At 39.2% G+C, this 18,222-nt stretch overlaps 1 protein-coding gene across 1 annotated transcript in view; it reads right to left on the bottom strand.

Annotated features, from left to right (window-relative positions):
• Window positions 1–1,981: 1,981 nt before the first annotated feature.
• The window catches only part of API5 (apoptosis inhibitor 5), a 21,424-nt gene continuing 5,183 nt past the window's right edge, over window positions 1,982–18,222 (bottom strand). The window contains exons 3-17 of the mRNA XM_009999580.1: window positions 18,110–18,219; window positions 16,977–17,012; window positions 15,419–15,580; window positions 14,414–14,507; window positions 13,344–13,409; window positions 12,860–13,011; window positions 9,294–9,500; window positions 8,681–8,785; window positions 8,001–8,090; window positions 7,256–7,437; window positions 6,948–7,041; window positions 6,384–6,440; window positions 5,416–5,492; window positions 4,950–5,086; window positions 1,982–3,181 (exon numbers count right to left, since the gene is read on the bottom strand). Coding sequence (XP_009997882.1) covers window positions 3,102–3,181; window positions 4,950–5,086; window positions 5,416–5,492; window positions 6,384–6,440; window positions 6,948–7,041; window positions 7,256–7,437; window positions 8,001–8,090; window positions 8,681–8,785; window positions 9,294–9,500; window positions 12,860–13,011; window positions 13,344–13,409; window positions 14,414–14,507; window positions 15,419–15,580; window positions 16,977–17,012; window positions 18,110–18,219 — 1,649 coding nt within the window. The 3' untranslated portion in view covers window positions 1,982–3,101. The remainder of the gene's footprint in view (window positions 3,182–4,949; window positions 5,087–5,415; window positions 5,493–6,383; window positions 6,441–6,947; window positions 7,042–7,255; window positions 7,438–8,000; window positions 8,091–8,680; window positions 8,786–9,293; window positions 9,501–12,859; window positions 13,012–13,343; window positions 13,410–14,413; window positions 14,508–15,418; window positions 15,581–16,976; window positions 17,013–18,109; window positions 18,220–18,222) is intronic.

Genomic DNA, 18,222 nt, shown 5'->3' with positions numbered 1-18,222 from the left:
GAGCCGCGGCACGGGAGGGACTCCGGGAGGCGGCACCGCGTCTGTGCAGCTCCACGGGCGTCTTATCCAGCTCGGGGAGCAGAGTCCGGGCACTCGTACCTGCTTCACGTGGGTAGCAGCAGAGCCGTTGGCCCGCGCTCAAGGCTGACTTTAAATGCAACAAGCAGCGGGTGGCGCCACGCTGGGCACTTTTCCTTGACAAAAAGATAACGCCGGCTCCTGCCCGCTGAAAGGCTTGGCGTGACAGCCAGAAGAAATGGCCCCACGGCCCGAATCAAACTGCAGCCAGCAGCTGAGGCCCGCGCACTGAAGGGCCTGTGCAGAGCAGCTCTGAAAAACACATGACTTCTTTTTCCTTCCAATGCTTTTCAGCTACACAGAAAAGTCTAAACTTTTTCTATTCCAGCAAATGGTAAATACCAACCCAGCAGTGGCAGCCCATTTCCCCAGTCCTGAGCGGCCAAATTCAAATTTTGGTCTGTTTGACCTTTCTAAGTTTGCAAGAGAGCTGTAAACAGCTACATCTGCCTGTAACTCACACCCAATTAAGAAGAACCATAAGTTTACAAACTGTCAGGTTAAACTAATGCAAGGGATTCAGTTTGTCTCAGGACAAAGAACATTTCCAGAAGTATGATTTCCCTGAGTTCCTTACTGCTGCCAGTTTTCACATCAGGGATATTAGAGTTCATTTAAAAAAAAAAACAGGCTGCTACTCCAAACCACTCTTGCTCTATCATGTTACTAACAATTTTTATTGTACTGTCAACATCTAGGAGGTTGAATAAGACAATGAATGAATCCTTTTCACATGATAATTCCGAAATAAGATGTATGACATGCAGCTCTTGCTGAAAATTTCCTATCCAACATTTTACATTTAAAAGTTGAATTATTTAGAAGTTGCAACAGCTAATGCAGTCTTGTGAAAATATTCCTTGGTGGCAAACAGCTCAATACATCTACAGCAGTCTAAAGAGATAGGTCACTAAAATAAAAAGTTATCTTAGCACCTTTTTACTAAGCCAACACAAAATATTGCAAAGTAAGTGCAAAACCATGAGCCAAACAAACTTACAAAATGAATTTATTCCAAAAGCATAAGGGAACATTTACAATTCAACAAGATGATAAACAGGTGTCTCCACAACAACTCACTGCATTAAAATTAAATACGGAACTGGGGAAAAAATAATCTAACTACTTCTGAGGCCTCAAGAACTTTGCATATCACATCTGAAAAACAGGACTCCTGTAAAACTCACTCAAAATTTAGTGAGAAAATAAGCTGCTAAGTACCTACTCTAAATACAAGCCATGTTTAGGCTTTGAGACTACATTTTTCAAATCCTCTCAAAATACACATTATAGCCACAAGTGCAAAGTGTCTATTTTTTTTCCCCAATGGAAGCTTATTACCCATCTACTGCCTATTTTCAGAGTGACATTTTGATCTCACAAAATTTGTCCTCGAAAGTTCTTTGCCAAGTTTGTTGATTTTAGTGACCAATCTTGAGTTTAAAAGCTGTATCAGAAATACAAAGTCAGCTTGCTTGTCATGGAATGTCCAAAGTTTGCTGCCTATTGCTCCAGAGTTAAGCAAAAATAGACATCTATTTTAGCCTCCATAATGTCTCTAACTTTTCCACAGTTTCAGTATTCTGGCCTTCTGACTGTAGTAATAAATATCAGTGTTAATGAAGACACCTGAGTCAGATTCACAAGCAAATACAAAGGGAACTAGGTGGGGAAACATCACTTTCAGGCATGTGTCTGTGGGTATTGAATGGTTGGACAAAAACAAGTATAAGAATCTTCATTCTTCTAAAGCCTAAGCTATTTTACATCAACATGCCCTGGAACACTATTACAGATTCTTTTCCTCTGTCCCAGCTTCCTTTTACTATCTGCTAATTCCTTTATAATGCTGAATGACCTGAGAAGTAAAAATTTTGTGTGGTGAGAATAAAAAAAGAAGCACTGTGCTCTTACATTGTATTTTCTGGGTGTAAACCAGTAAATAAGAATACCAAGTTGCTATGGAAAAAAATAGCATGGAATTGTCAAACTTTTCCACCTGAATTAAGCTGGAATCTTTCAATGTTATCCAAAATACAATTTTATTTATATATTTTAAAATGCAACTGTATTGGTAAAAAAAAAATAAAATCAAAAAACCACAAAACAAAGAAAAAACCCTCAAGTTCCAACTAATCCAGAAATCTGCAAAACAAAGAAATGAGCCAGGTACTGCTATGGTCCAGCTCCAGCCTATGAAACTTAATCACTGCATCAGTCTTTACTCATTCCTGGAATAATTATAGACATTTATTGTTTTGTTTTTCCTGTTAATTTACTGAAATTTCATGGCATAGCTATATGCACACATTCATATTAAACATTAAAAACTCAATTGCAAAATATCACTTCTGCATTGCAATGCAGAGAAGAGCGAATGTGCAAATCAAAAAAACTCCACATTCTTCACATACCTAAGAAAAAGAACTGCTTCATGCTACAAGCAAAAAAACCCCATTTCCATCCATGTTGCAAACTTTAAAAAAAACAGTACTTATCTCATCCAAGTCCATTTTAAGTAAATCAAAGCAAACTGAACAATGGTACTCTTCTCCACATATTGCAAAACACGGTTACAGATGAGGAAAGGATTACTGCAACTGCTAAGCTTATCTGACATATATCTCTGTTGTCATGCCTTTCCTGTCCACTACTTAATACATAAACTCAATTATATAGTTTCAGTTATGCAGTAGCTGAATTTTAGGTTAATATACAAACTGTCAAGACGTAGCTTTTGATAAAACATCTACGCTCCTTTCCAATTTAGAATAAATCCTGAAGACACTTCAAAAATAAGAACCCAAAACTGCTGACTGTAAGCATCCAAAAATACAGTTGTAGTTTCACTATGGACATGTTGTAGTCTGTTAGAAAAGTAGATCATACATACAAAGGTATAAAGAACATTGAAATCAGTCTTAGTGGAAGGCAGTCCTTGAAGGAAACAATACTCCAAGCAAACTTGCTGAGTAGTACTTTCACTGTAGCCCTTCAGGGGCACAGAAGATGTAATGCTCTACTCAGTAGATTCTTCCTCGGCTACGATTGCCACGTCCTCCCCAGCCCCTTCCTCGTCCACCCCGGAAACCACCTCTTTGCTCTGAAAGAAAAATAAAAACTTTTCACACAGGCTTTATGCTGTATACAGATTAAAATTAAATAGCAATAACTGGAGGTATTGAAGGCTGACTTTTTAAAAAGTTCTGAGGCTAAACCTGCTTATCTCCCCTGAATCTCTGACTTATGCTTTGACGGACAACAGACCCCACTAACTGTAAAACGAGGTCAGGAGAGCTAGCCTCTCAAAACTAAATGTAGTCTTTCTGCACACACACACTATGATGTATAACTGTGCCATAATTTTAGAACTGTATTTGGGCCAATCCATTATCACATAGTTGAAAACTGGTCTGTCAAGAACTTCATTAAGCTTTCTAGCTCATCCTTCTGTCCAATAACTCTGTATCTATGTTGATGTATCTGTCTGACTTGCTCCTAGTGATTTTATAAAATGATGGAAAGACCACAATTTTGTCAGTCTATCCTTTTCTATCCTCCATGTTCAGTCACCATCAGCATACTTTAAGTCTTTTTGCTGGGCTGGTATCTTGACTATATCAAATTAAAAAACTTAGACATAGACCAATACTATACAAACTATTTGTATACTGCAAAATATTTCTCCTTTCCCTTTGTTACAAACAATCTGATCACTGCAAACCCTCTCCCCAACATTTTGTTAAAGTTTCTTTAGATTTGTTTGAAAATATATCAAATTCTCATTCCCCTTCCATGCTTCCTCTTCACCCAGTCTTAAAATACAGGTCATATTAATCTACAGAGAGAAAACTGTGTGGTTTTTTTTTTAAATATCAAAATCAAAAGCTGATTAGAGGTCTGGGCAAGAAACAGGAACAAGCAGTAAAACATTTTTAATTGAAAATTTCCTAATTTTTAGAACAGTAAGACTACAAGTAAGAAATCTGCAGAAGACTTATCTGTTCTCTAGCTGTCTCCCCTCCAAAATTCTTGTTCCCACTGCAGCCTACTTGCTGGTGGCTTAGTGTGAAAAGCAGAAAAGGCCTTGACTCTGTTCTAAGCACTGCTCAACAATAACAAAAACATCCCTGTAGTATCACGTTTTCAGCACAAATCCAAAACATAGCCCCATACTACTAAAGAAAATTAACACTATTCCAGCCAAAACCAGCACAGTTTTTATAAAAAGAACTGTCTTTTATATAAGTTTTTCAACGTATAGACATGGGGAGTAATTTGTCACAGTAGGCTGTTTGTTTGACAGAAGGACCAATGGGCCTACAGACAACAAAACAAGAACAGGGTGCTGCCATTTTTGGACCTGTTCATCCAGTCTGCAACCACCCTCATGGTTTGCCCAGAAATATGACTTGCAGAGACAGGGAAGATGAGGACGTAACTGTGCGTACACAGTGAACCTGGCAATTCCCAGAAGTTCTGGATCAGGTCTGCAACATCAGCAATGGCTGTAATAGGAATGCAGCACAGATCCAGTTGCATGACAGCAGGTGGCCCAGCTCTGCCACTTAAAGAAACCAGTCTGTCCAATGGGAAATTTGGGGTGTGAGTGTTGTGTCATAACAGAGAACTCAGCAGTTCGATTACTAGCTCTATGTATTAGAACACTACTAAAAACTAACTTGCAAATGACATACTGTTTATATGCTGGTAACACTGTCAGAGATTAACAGCTAGAAAAGAGACCATTACACAAAAAAATTGGTGATAGTACAATTTGATCTGAGAATCTAAGTTGGCTCAATTTGATTGTTCCCCAATCCAAAGCAGAACTTCCACTAGAAACAGTTTTTTCAAGCTGTTTAACTTACCGTAAGAAAAACTACCCAGGTTACTGCTGTATTTTCCACTGGGAGGATTATATATTTGCCTGGCATCCCTTTTTGGTCCTGCCGAAGCTTTCTTTGGGGGTGAACTTGAGGTTGTATCTTCACTTGCTCTTTTTTGACTGACAGAAAAAACACAAAAACAGATCATTACATCCCTGTGGTGACAAGTACAGGAATAGCAGCTCACCCTCAGAGACCAACCACTGGAAGCTGATGAAGATGCCCTGAATAATACTTCAAAAGAGGAAGTAAGCTGGTCTCCAGTTGATTCAACCTATTGTACCCCTAAAGCAAGACTAAGATTATCACTCCACAGTCTTAATTGCTTCCAGGATGGGTGTTATTTTTGATTGTGAAACTTTCAGCTCATGTGCAGTGTGTATTTCTTTATTTTGTAGACAGCAAAAATTAACACCACAGTTTTATCTTTTTATGAAAAAAGTCTTACCTTGCATCTGCCTTTTGTACTGGTTTCCATGACAGCGTAACTGTACTTTTGTAAGAAGGAGGAATGTGGAAGAGATCCTATGGAGGCAAAATCAGACAGTTTACAGCTAAATTAATGTTGATTGCACTTCAAAATTTTAGCTACCTACTGAGACTCCAGAAAAAGTTACTTTCCAAGGATTCTAAATCCTTTCTGAAGTCCCATGGCAGAGGGAGAAAAGGCAGCAGTAGCTTTACCTGGCTGCCTTAGCCCATACACTTTGTTATGGAATTAAAATTAAATGTATATTAACAGAATAGTGTCTTACACTGGCATAACGTGCTTTCACTCTCTCCCTGGGCACATTAAACACCTTAGAATGAACTACAATGGCTCCTGAAGGGAGACATTTGATACCCTATGATAGTAAAAAATAGGCTTTTCAATACTGTGGGCTAAGTTTTTGGTTTATGATGGTGATTCAAGTTGAGAGACGGGAAGTGAAGAAAGAGACGAAAAAGTGGTTAGAAGCAAGCAGAATGGATTCAAGAGCTTTGGATGGAAGGCTTTTTCTGCAGACCATCTCACCTAGACTCATTGGAGGAAAAGGTTCTGTATAGCAGCTTGCTTTGCCTCCTCCCTCCATCTCCTTGCACCTCTTCCAACTATTTCTTACCCCTTCCTGCCGCTTCAGGAAAGGGAAATAGCAAAGAAAATGGCTCAACTTGAACCCCTACAGCAAGGCCTTCTGCTCCTGTGCTGCAAAGGAGCATTAGAGCCCTATCCCAGCAGCAGCAAAAGCTAAGCAGCTTCCTAAATGGCAGATCTGTACCTCTTCGCAAACAGTAAAGTGGGCAGCCACCCTGAGAACTGCCTACCACTAACTCTCTTAGTAACACAATACAACTTAGTTCTTATCTATTAATTTTTTTTTTCTGCATAGGTTGCTCTATTGTGTGAATTTACTCCTTCATAGTGTGAGAACTTACCTTGATTAAAACATTAATATTATTGGTTATTTTCAAGGCAACCACTTTAATCTTGTTCTGTAAAAGAAGAAACACAACTGAGCACCTATTCTGGTAGCTTTAAATTATGTCAACTGCATTTGATGAAGCTGTAACATTAAACTGACTGCTCCTCCAAGTGGACTGCTATAGCAATAGTAATAGAGAAAGGTGTACACTTCTGAGTTTTTATTACAATTATTTTTAGGTTCCTTGCAGTTTTACAATAACTAGTTGATCTTAATATTCCACTGTACTTCCCACTAAATTTTTTTCCCTCGATATATGAAAATTCCTCTTTCAAAACAAAGTGCAGAGCACAGTTAAGCCAAATACATGTGGTTTCTACTGTTAGTTGCTTCCTGTATCCACATGATCATCTTAGCTTGTAAAATGTAGCATTAGGTAAGATACAGTTGCAATAGATGTTAGCAGTATCATTTAATCTATTTGCATGCATACAACAGCCTGCAGCCCATTAATATGTGCCAATGGTTATTTCAGAAGGTTCAATTAGAAAAATGAGAACTCCTGAAAAATACTTGCCTCCTCCGTTTTCAAGGCTTCTCCTGTTTTTCCTTGAAGTGCTAGACGAAGCTGTCGAATATACACCTGCAACCCACGAGCAAAATACTGCAGCCTAAAAAATTTCAAAACAATCCGTTAATAAATTTTACATACTCCCATAAAATAAAAGCACAAGGAAATGGAAGCTGTAATCTTACTGTTCTCCTCCTTAGGAAAAATGCTCAAAAGAAGTCTTCTATCAATGTCATTTCCACATCTTAAACACTCAGACAATAATAATTCACACTTTCTAATAGAACTCTTAGTACTTGCCTCTAAGTGATTACCTGATTTTGAAGTCTTTCAATTTCTCTGCATTCAGCTTGGCTGTGAGGAAGTCCGGAAGTTTACGACCCAGCTGATGGAAGCTATACAATAAACACTCGACATAACTGAACTGCAACTTGGGCTCTTCATTACCTGCATTTTCCCCATTCTCTGCTTCCTCTGGAGGAAGGGGCATATACTCCTAATGAACAAAAAGGAAAAACATATGCAGGAGACACATTTACAGACTGACCCTTCTTTTGCAGTGTTTGGACTAGAGGATTTATTTATGCTGACAACTGAAGAAGTATCCCCTGTCCTTATACTGACATGATGAACCACTGAATGAAGTCCTGATGCAGGTGGTTTGCCCACACTTAAGGCTTGACACCTGTGACTCAAAGGAAATATGGGTAGCACAGCTACCAGAGGCAGCAACAATGCTTCCAAAACAGTACTGAGTTTTGCTTAAAATCTTTCAGTGCAGATATAGCCTTCTGTAAGATCAACATGACTCTCATGACTATATAACTTAAATATAACAAAACTACGTGGGTTTACTGGATTAAAAGCTCCATATGTCTACAGAGGCTTTGAATTGTAGAGTGAGGTTTGACTTTGTATCATGGGCAGAGCTGTATTTGAAACAGCCACTTTAGGAAAAGGATAAACAGGTTAATAGATAAAAAGAACTTGTTTTGATGAAAACTCAGGTGGTTTTTTTTTATAAGTGTTTTATATGAGTAAAAATGTAATTAGTCTTACCAGTAATTTATCAAACAGCTTCTTCAAATTTGATTCCAGCTTTTCCATATCACCACAAAATGAACTCATTTCAGCAAGAAGCTTCAAAACCTACACCCAAGGATAGTAACATTTTTGTGTGTTAACTGGAAAGTAAAGGCTCAACTTCCAACTTAAGTGATTATCACATCATTATGGCTGGGACAGTAGAGGTCAGCTATTACACTTAAATCCCTCCCAAACATCTGGAAAGAATGCAAGGAGGAACATTCCTACTCTGTTTTTCATATCCTCAAACCGTAACACAGGTTTGTGTGTCTAATCCCAACAAACATCTTCAGTCAACAAGTAAACAAAACTGTACCTCTCACATGTGCAGTAGAATTCACCTTCAAAATGAGATTCACAGAGATCTAACTGAAGCTGCACCAGTGATTAACACAAGCAAAATTACATACATCAAGCCACTCCCTCAGGAGGCTAAATTAGCACAACCCAGACAACAGTCATTTCAGTAAATGCTATGTGCTTAAAGAATTGACGCTAACATAAAAACAATTACACTGATCTTATTCCAGCCTTGCCTCAAAAGTTTTCTCCAAGCCAAAAGCTGGAAACCTCTTAAGAAAGGAGTTTGCAATTTTTAAAACAGCTCTCTTCTTATTTTTTACAATTGTAAAGACATTTTAGCCTTGCCTTACCTCTAACTGGATATCAAGACCCTCCACTGGAGTACTCAATGAACTGAGGTTTGGGAGAACATGCTCACAGAAGTATGTTACAAATTTTGTGGAATGAACGTTTTTCTGAAAGGAAACCCAAAACACTGCACATTATTTAGGCTACTCTTTGAGTTGAAGGAGTTAAATGTTTCTTCCCCCAAAACTTTACCACCCTTATAAATGCCGACCAAGCAGCTAAACAGAGACCCTTCCCTTAAACTCAGAGGCTGTCTGCAAAATAGGCTGAAAAGATTGTCTATATAGACCAAGAATAGGTCTTTAAGTGCTGCAAATGCCTAGCACTAGACTTGAAATACTCATGCTCATACATGTGTGAGCCTAATGTGAGAATCTTGTCATAATTAACTGTAACATGTTAAATTTCAAAGAAAATGTTGAAGAACAGAGAATAACACAAAAGCACTTTGCATTTGGAGGCTTTAAGGATGTTTTTGAGCATTTAAATACATTTGAAGCTGAAGGTAGAGAAATACTAATATGTTGTAATTCTAACTTAATCAGGAACACCCAAGAGAGGCTTTAGCCATTAACTTGCCACAACATTCTTCATGCAAGGCAAATAAATACATACTGAGAAGAGTGGCACTGCCTGTCGAGTACACTGCAGAAGTCTGTCCACACAATCCGGATCAGATGGGTTGAATGTTTGTTCCAGGTCAGCTTGTTCAGCTACCAGCTCCACTAGTTGTTGCCTTCCACTTACTGTTTGTAAGCTTTTTAATCCAGACAATATTTTCATGAACAGAACAAATTCCTCACCCGTAACATCTTCCAGCACCTTAAGAGAAAATCAGAAAATGTACTTCTATGGTGGTAATTTGAAAACCTCCAAATCAAACCTACTTGATTTAAAAAGGCAAAGTATGCAAATATTTAGCATTTAAATCCAGCTTCGAGATATTTAAAAACACAAGCTTAAAAGAATACATGAAAACATGCAGTATAGCTGTGTGCACCTCCAGATCAAAGTAACTGACATCAAGTTGTACATAGAAATACTTTTCTTGAACTCCAAACTCAAACCCAAAATTTCTTACATAACAAAATCATATGCTTCAGGCAGAATAAATCTTAAACGAGTACCTATTCTTTATTGATTAAAAAAAATAAGTAATACTTTTTATATGTTTCTCAGCCTGGGGAATGCACAGGAATCTCATGAAATTCAATAAAGACAAATGCAAAGTCCTGCACCTGAGATGAACTAACTTCCCTGCAGCAGCACATGTTGGGGACTGACTGGCTGGGGAACTGCTCTGCTGAAAAGATCCCTGAGGCCTCTGGGGACAGCAGGCTAAACTTAAGTGTCAGCAGTGCTCCTTAGGTGATGAACAGCATCCTGGTCTTGTGACAAGAGCATAGGAAGTAGACTGAGGGAAGCCAAGTGATTGAGGATTCTATTTTGCTATGCCCTCATTAGGCCAGATCTGGAATACTGCACCTAGTGTTGGGCCCTCCCGTATGAGGAGGTTGTTGACAGGCTTTAGTAAGCCCAGGCAAGGTGAGCAGTATCTAGAGCATGTGACCCCTGAGCAGAACCTAAGGAAACTGGGCCTTAAGGATAAGAAGTCCTAAGGGGATGAGGCAGTCTAACACTGAATTTCCAATATTTAAGAGCAAGTCAAGAAGAGTAGAGGCCAGGTTCTTTACTGTGGTGGACAGGGTGAGAATGAGACAATGATACAAAACTGATAGGGGAGGTTCCAACTGGATAAAGAAAAAAATAAATCATGCTGAAGACAATTAAACATTGGAGTGTGTCCTGGTTTTGGCTGGGATAAAGACAATTTTCTTTTTAGTTGCTAGAATATGGCTGCTTTGGAATATTTTAGAATATTTTTTTAATATGGGATTTGGTATGAGGAGAATGTTGATAATATACAGTTGGATTTAGTTGTTGCTAAGGTTCATAGAACCACAGAATCATTAAGGTTGCAAAAGATCTTCAAGATCATCCAAGTCTGACCATCAGCCCTACACCCCCGTGACCACTAAAGCATCTCCCAAAATGCCACATCTGTTTTTTAACACCTCCAGGGACAGCGCCTCCATCATGTCCCTAGGCAATCTGTTCCAATGCCTCACCACTCTTTCTGTGAAGAAATTTTCCGTAATATCCAACATGAACCTCCCCTGTTGGAACTTGACCCCATTTCCTTTTGTTCTGCTGCTGGTTACTACAGAGAAGAGGCCACACGTCTCAACACAACCTCCTTTCAGGTAGTTGTAGAGAGCAATGAGGTCTCCCCTCAGCCTCCTCTTCTCCAGGCTGAACAGCCCCAGCTCCCTCAGCCTCTCCTCTTAAGATCTTTCTCCAGACCTCTAACCAGCCTAGCTGCCCTTCTCTGTGCCCTTTCCAGCACTTTAGTGTCCTTCTTTTACTGTGGTGCCCAAAGCTGCACACAATACTCCAGGTACAGCCTCACCAAGGCCGAGTAGAGGGGCAGGATCACCTCCCTGGTCCTGCTGGTCACACTACCCCTGATGCAGGCCAGGCCACCTGGGCACACTTCTGGCTCATGTTCAGTCAGCTGTCAAACAACACCCCCTCTCTGCTGGGCAGCTCTCCAGCCACTCCCCCCCAAAGCCTGTGGCACTGCTGGGGGTTTTTGTGGCCCAAGTGCAGGACCCAACATGTGTCCTTATTGAAACTGGTTCCATTGGCCTTGTCCCATCGGTCAAGCCTCTCTAGATCCCTCTGCAGAGCCTCCCTGCCCTCAAGCAGATCGACACCCCCACCCAGCTTAGTGTCACCTGCAGACTTACTGAGGGTGCACTCGATCCCCTCATCCAGGTCATCAATGAAGATGTTAACCAGGAGCAGCCCCAGCACAGAGCCCTGGGGAACACCACTGGTGACCAGCCCCAACTGGATTTAACTCCACTGAGCACAACTCATTGAACCCGGGCATCCAACCAGTTTTTTGTCAAGTGAAGCATTCCAGCCATGAGCAACCAGCTTCTCCAGGATAATGCTGTGGGAAACTGTATCAAAAGCCTTGCTAAAGTAAAGGTAGACAACATCCACAGCCCTTCCCTCATCCAATAAGCAGGTCACCCTGTCATAGAAGGAGATGAGGTTAGTCAAACAGGACCTGCCTTTCATGAACTCTTGCTGACTGGGCCTGATCACCTGCATGTTCTGCATGCAACACGTAATGGTGCTCAGGATGATCTGCTCCATCAGCTTCCCTGGTACTGAAGTCAGACTAACAGGCCTGTAATTTCCTGGATCAGCCTTCTGTCCCTTCTTGTATATGGGGGTAACACTGGCTGATTTGCAATCTGCCAAAGACTGGAAGAACAGAAGGACTTTCCAACTTCTCAAGCTTTGCTAGTGTGCAGGTACACAAGAAGCGGGGAAGGAATAACAGCCAGAGCATCAGATCCCAACTGGCCAATGGAATATTCCCTACCATGCAACCTCAAGCCCAGTGTATTTATGTGGGTTGGCCAGGAAGCACTTCCTTCTGGGATTGCAGTTTCAGGATTTCTGTCCTCTGGGATTGCTAGCCAGAGACAGGCTGGTCATTAGTCAGTGGGTGATGAGCATCTGTACTATGCATCACACGTTTGTGTGTTTTTATTAATTATTACTTTCTATTATTGTATTTTATTTCAATTATTAAATTGCTTTTATCTCAACCCACAAGTTTCTTTATCTTTACCTTTCTGATTCTCTCCCTGACTCCCCAGAGGGCGGGGTAAAGTGTGCAAGTGGCTGCATAGTATTTAGCTACCTGCCAGGTTAACACCATGACAGAGCTTGTTGCCCTGACAGTTTGGGAAATCTCCATCCAAAGAGGTTTTCAAAACCCAATTGGACAAATCACTGATAAATCTGATCTGAATTCAGCTGAGCATCATTCCCTGAGGTGACTGACCTCCCAAAGTCCTTTTCCAATGTGAGCAATTCTACGATTCTAATAAAAATTGTGCTTACAAAATGAGAAGAGCCTAGCATTATTTTAGTTTTCCCACAAAGTTTAGGTTGTGGCAGAATAGGGTAGCTAGAATACTGCTTCTGTACAATGCTTAGCTTTACATGTGGCTTAAATAAACAGATCTCTAAAGCAATGCCAGTGACAAGGGATGATTTACTAATACCTTTAGTCTGTACAGAAAATAGACACTCACCTTCTTTGATTCAGTCAATATGAAATCTTCTACTTCCTTTGTCATCACCTCCTCAGGCAGGGTTTTCAGTTTCGTAGAGAGGAACTTGATGGCTCTCTCTCTCACAATATCCTCTCCCTGTAGAATTTGACTGAATAAGCCTCCCAAAGTCCCTGAATGGAGCATAAATCAAGTGATGCAAATTATTTTATAAGAGCTGAACCTCCTATGCACAAGATATGTCCTCTTCTAAGACTCCATGAGACATTTTAAAATAACTGCTATACTAACTTTTAAAGAACTCCATAATTTTCACATAGCTTGACATAAAAACACACATTCTTTTATTCATACATAAATAATTCAGGTCCACAATTATTGAAATGTTCAGCGTCTCTAACTTCTACATTGTACTAAAAAGGCACAAAATTGAGTTCTGTTCTCATCCTATCAAGAGACTTTGAAATATTAATAAAAGACATTTATAGAAAAATGTGTTCTTTACCTTTAGCATCCATCTTAAATATACTAAGCAACGCATTGTTCACCAAATTGAATTCTGCAGAATCATCTGAAGGCAGAAAAAAACCCAACATATCCTTGAAATGCAAACATAAGAGCAGAAGAAACAAAGAAAGATTTCTGACATCACACAATAAATACTCTATCCTCAGCATTTTATTGTAAAAACCGTAACTGGTATTTTCAACAACTACTCGACTGAGGAAGTAGAAAACCCATTATTATGAAAGCTGGAAGCAAAACTTAAAATCTATTTGCCACTTCAGCTTCCCTGCCAAAACTTGAACAATGCAAATTTGATAGGACTGAGAACTAGAAGGGAAGTTCTTAACTGTTACATTTAGTCTTTTTAAAGAACAGCTGAATAAACAAGCTGACCTTTATTAAATTAAGGTAAAATAAATAGTGATTTCTTTTTAAACTCTTTTAAAAGTAGTATACAGTATTTGTAGGTGGGACAAACAACTTTCTTGATTAACTGAACAGAGAAATGTATATGCTTCAAAAAAACAAATCTCTTCTGAGAAGCCTATGGACTTAATGCATTTTTAATACAAATCAGAACATCTAATATTTAGCACTCTATAGCTTTCTGAGATTAAACACATTGTATATTAAATTTTGAATTAAATATTTTTTACCAAAAATGCATTGTATGGAAGAAAATGTCTTCAAGATTTTTAAAGTTCCTGAGTACCTGGCTTAGAAATCTTCCTCAGAAAGCAATTTGCTGCAGATTGTAACTGGGGGAAGGGCTGGTTTTTTTCCCCTTTTTCTACAGATGCTTTCATGTAACTTAAATTTTTTAAAAATTGTTACATTTAAAAGAAAGATTTTCAGTTTAGATTAGGATGATTAGCAAATCTTCAGCCCAAGTAGTAGTACAATTGTGCAGTGAATATAAGGGGGGGAAGCAGAACATCAGTGGCACTGGGACAGACTGCTTCATGGTGAATGATGAATCAGAACAGAAAATGCTTTACAGAACAAAACTGTGTATGTTTTTAGGTGCACCACAAGGAGATCAGCCAGGAAACCATCAATGTCTCCTACCTGACTGTAGAAGCTGGGTCAGTATGTCTGCTACCCGAGGAAGATTATCTCCAGTGGCAAACTGAGGTAATTCCTTGATTGCTTGTCGACGGATCTGTTAAAATTGTCAGTATAATGGAAATTAAAAAAAATTAAATTTCAAGTAATTACTAACAAAACCCTGCCCATTCAACTACTGAAGTTTGGTAGAAAAATCAGCAAAATGTGAGAAAATGACCACACACTATTTTAATGTATCACATTCAGAATGCAATGCAGGTTTCAGATTCTAATGGCAGTCAAACCTTATTTGCTATGAAACTATTATGAAGTATTTATGAAAAAAATAATATGTTTTTCTTAGATGGAAGCAGCACTGGAGAAAAAAATTTAAACAGCATCTCTGCTCACAAAATCAATGATTTGATGGCTGAAGGGATGGAATATCTGTTATGGAGTTTTATTTGCTATCAGGAAGGACAGTTTATGGTCATGCATATGGCACAGATATCCTCTAAGTTTTGTTCTCAGCATTAACAAAAATCCTTGAATGATCCGCCCAAATAATTCAAGATCTGATAACCAAAGATGCTTCAAAGGTATAGCTTTTATCAACAACACAGAAGCACTGTGAAGCATCAAGAACAATATATTCAGAAATCAGTTCTCAGGTGCAAACAAATTCCTCCTGGGAGGCAGGGAAAATTATTAGAATAAATTACCACAGTGCTTTTTTAAAGGAAAAAATGTAATACATATTAAAGTAAGCTGTACCTGAGTTTAGACAGCTATTATTCTGCTGAGTGATGGGAGTGAAAGAGACAAACAGGAACAGATGTATCTTTCTATACCATCACACAATAGATTCTTCTTTTGCATGAATACAACTAAGTTTTCCAAAGAACCCTTCCCTCCTAGAAGGCAGAGCCTATTACAAAAAGCAAAAAAAACAGAGCAAAGCAAAAAAAGCAGCCCCTGCCAATATAAACTCAAGATATCAACTTGTTACTAGGTTCTTATTCTTACAGAAACATCTTCATCCTCACAGAGGTCCAACTGGGCATTGATAGCTGAGTCAGCTAGCTCAGGAAAATGCTTGAAGAATTTAGGAATAAACTGAGCTGCAAGTCTCTTCTCCTTGGCACCGCCTTTCACGCCATCCAGGATTGCCTGGTAAGCATCCTTATGCTGAAAGAGGAAAAGCAGAATACATGAACAGAAAAATCTTGGGAGTATTTACAAGAAAAGGATATTTTCTCTCCCGTCACTTCATCTACTTCAGTGAACTAAATTTACTTATTTGTATGACGCCTGTATATCTCTTACACCAATGTAACAGTGCCAATTTAGTAAAATTGCCTCTATCGACTGGTTTTTACTGTTATTCTGGTTCCTTTGTTCAAGTGCTTACCATTCAAACTGCTAGCCCTAAGGCTAACAGCTCTTGCACACCACTGGTGATTAGATTAGTGCAGACTCAAGCAATTGCATTATCACCTTCACTGAACTTTGTGAGTTTTTCCAAGGAGTTTTTGCCTTCTGTCTACTCTTTTGTTGTGTCTCAAGTAGAAGTTACCTTTCCCAACAACTGTGCCACTGAAATGCATCACAAATTACTTTTAACAATGTACATTTAAGTTATCTTTACCATCTATTCAAGCAGTTAACTTCAACCTAAGATAAAACGTAGTTCTTAAAAGATCTGTTAACAGAGACTAGATAAAGAAAAACCTCCAGTTGAAATAAAGAAATGAACACTTCAGAAACAGAAAAGAATATTCTCTAGCTGCTCCAAGTCCAATCACATGGGCACTTTTGCTTTTGTGCTTGCAGGACTGAAACTTTAGAATAGCAGTCTTTGTTGTGGTTAGCTATGCATTTGCAATATAAAAGCCTGCATTATTAGGATGCTAGCAGAAATCAGATCCTTCTATCATAAATTTTCTTCATGGCTGTGAAAACGGTTTAGACCTCTTGTCCTACTTTGACCAGCACCATCAACAGCACAAGATATTTTGCTTTTTTTAAATTCACATTAAATTTCCCAGAGCCACATATATCATCACCCCTACTTGAGAAAGAAGTTCAGCCATAGCAAACAGAGATACTGATTTACAAAGCAGTACACTCCATTAATTCCCTCTAAAGAAGGCTGTATTTTAACATTCAGTACCAATGCTCCTTAAGCAGTCTCTATACCTTGTTGATAGGTCTCTGTGTGGCCAGGTTATGAACTAGATTGGGATACTGGTCTGGAGGAAAAATAACCAAGGAAAAAAATGCCTGCTTTTCAGCGGCTCCACATCCCCATCCAGTTTGCTCTGCAGCTGTGCCAACACTCAACAGCAAAGGCAGCACTAAGCCAGCACTAACAATGAAATAGACATTATTAGTCACAGGTTCTCAGACCACACATTAAGAACAATTTTATTTAATATTAGTTAAACTTAGTAAATATATAAAAATGTTCATATGGCAATGAATTAGAGTAGCTTGTGTGCCATGAATTTGTACTGCTGCATGCTAACTACTACTGCCATTTAGGCAAAATGTAGTTCAGGCAGGAGTTTGTTTTACTCGTTACCTGGAAGTACTGAATGCACAAGAAAAACGCCACAAGCTGCAGAGAGGTAAAGCTGGGAGAGTATATCAGGAATCATCATCCTATAGTTACCATTGGAGTTTCTTACACATCTGTCATTGATCCCTGTCACAGGCTGCATTGCTTAACTACACTGGAGTTTGTCCTATCTATTCCTATCTTTTAAGAACTAACCACATGAGCTGAAATTATAATGAACTATGTATTTGTAAAATGGCACAGTAACAGCATCTCTTTTATTCTGCATCTCTTCCCCTATTTCCCAAAGTTTTAGTTACAGTTTTTGGTTGGCACTCAGATAAGGTTTTGGTTGGATTGTCTGCATCAATGCTCTCTCACACTGGGGCATAATAACACAAGCAAAGCAAGTAGACTTGAATTAAAAAGAAAAAACATTTTAAAAAACCCTAACAAAACTCCAACTTAAACAACCATCATGTTATTTGTTATCTCAAAGAACTTTCCAAACGGCCTTGCACAACAGTTATTTAGATTAAAAGCCACTGTGAGGTAGGTATGTACGAAGCTACTTTCCTACTTAGATACATTATGACCAAAAAAAAAGAGTATCTATTGATTTTTATGGTAGCCCTTCAGTAACATGAGAGCCTAACGCAATTAAAAAGCCAGTTTAAACTAACTATATTATTCTGTAATGGGCATATACTAAGTAATTATTATTATTTTTTTAGTAAGTCTGTAACGGTATGAAACGGCAGATCTTGCTAAGATTTTACAGGTAAAAATCTCCGTTAGCCGTGAGGTTCAACCTTCCATTCTTGCCTTAAGGAAAAAAAAAACCACAAACAAAAAACCCCAATGAAACGAACAAAACAAAAAACCGGCTATAGGCAGGTATAGAACTGTAACAAACCTCAGCTTCCTGCAACACGCATTTCAGCAAAAGAGCCAGAAGCCCTCTGAGCTGCAAATGCGCTGTACCAGGTCTGCACGACTATTCCTCCTTAAGGCCTGAATGCACCAGGCGGAACTCCCCGCCCCCACCTAACAGCAATCTGGTTCCACCTAATAATTAGTTAACATCCAGGACGCTACATTAAAAGGATTTGCCGACAGGATGGGAGAAGCGGGATGCAAAATGGACGAAATCCTACCGTCTTTGCAGAGCCGCAGGCTCGAAGCTCGTCGCGACCCAAACCACCACCGGCCCGGGTAGCGAGGGGACCGACACGGAGCACAGCCCGGGCCAGCCGGCTGTCCTGCCCTG

This window comes from Chaetura pelagica, unplaced genomic scaffold (genome assembly GCF_000747805.2).
Source record: "Chaetura pelagica isolate M959 unplaced genomic scaffold, ChaPel_1.0 scaffold55, whole genome shotgun sequence".
Taxonomy (NCBI): Eukaryota; Metazoa; Chordata; class Aves; order Apodiformes; family Apodidae; genus Chaetura; species Chaetura pelagica.
The sequence above is the reverse complement of the archived record's forward strand: the minus strand, read 5'-3'. Positions and strand labels throughout refer to the sequence as shown.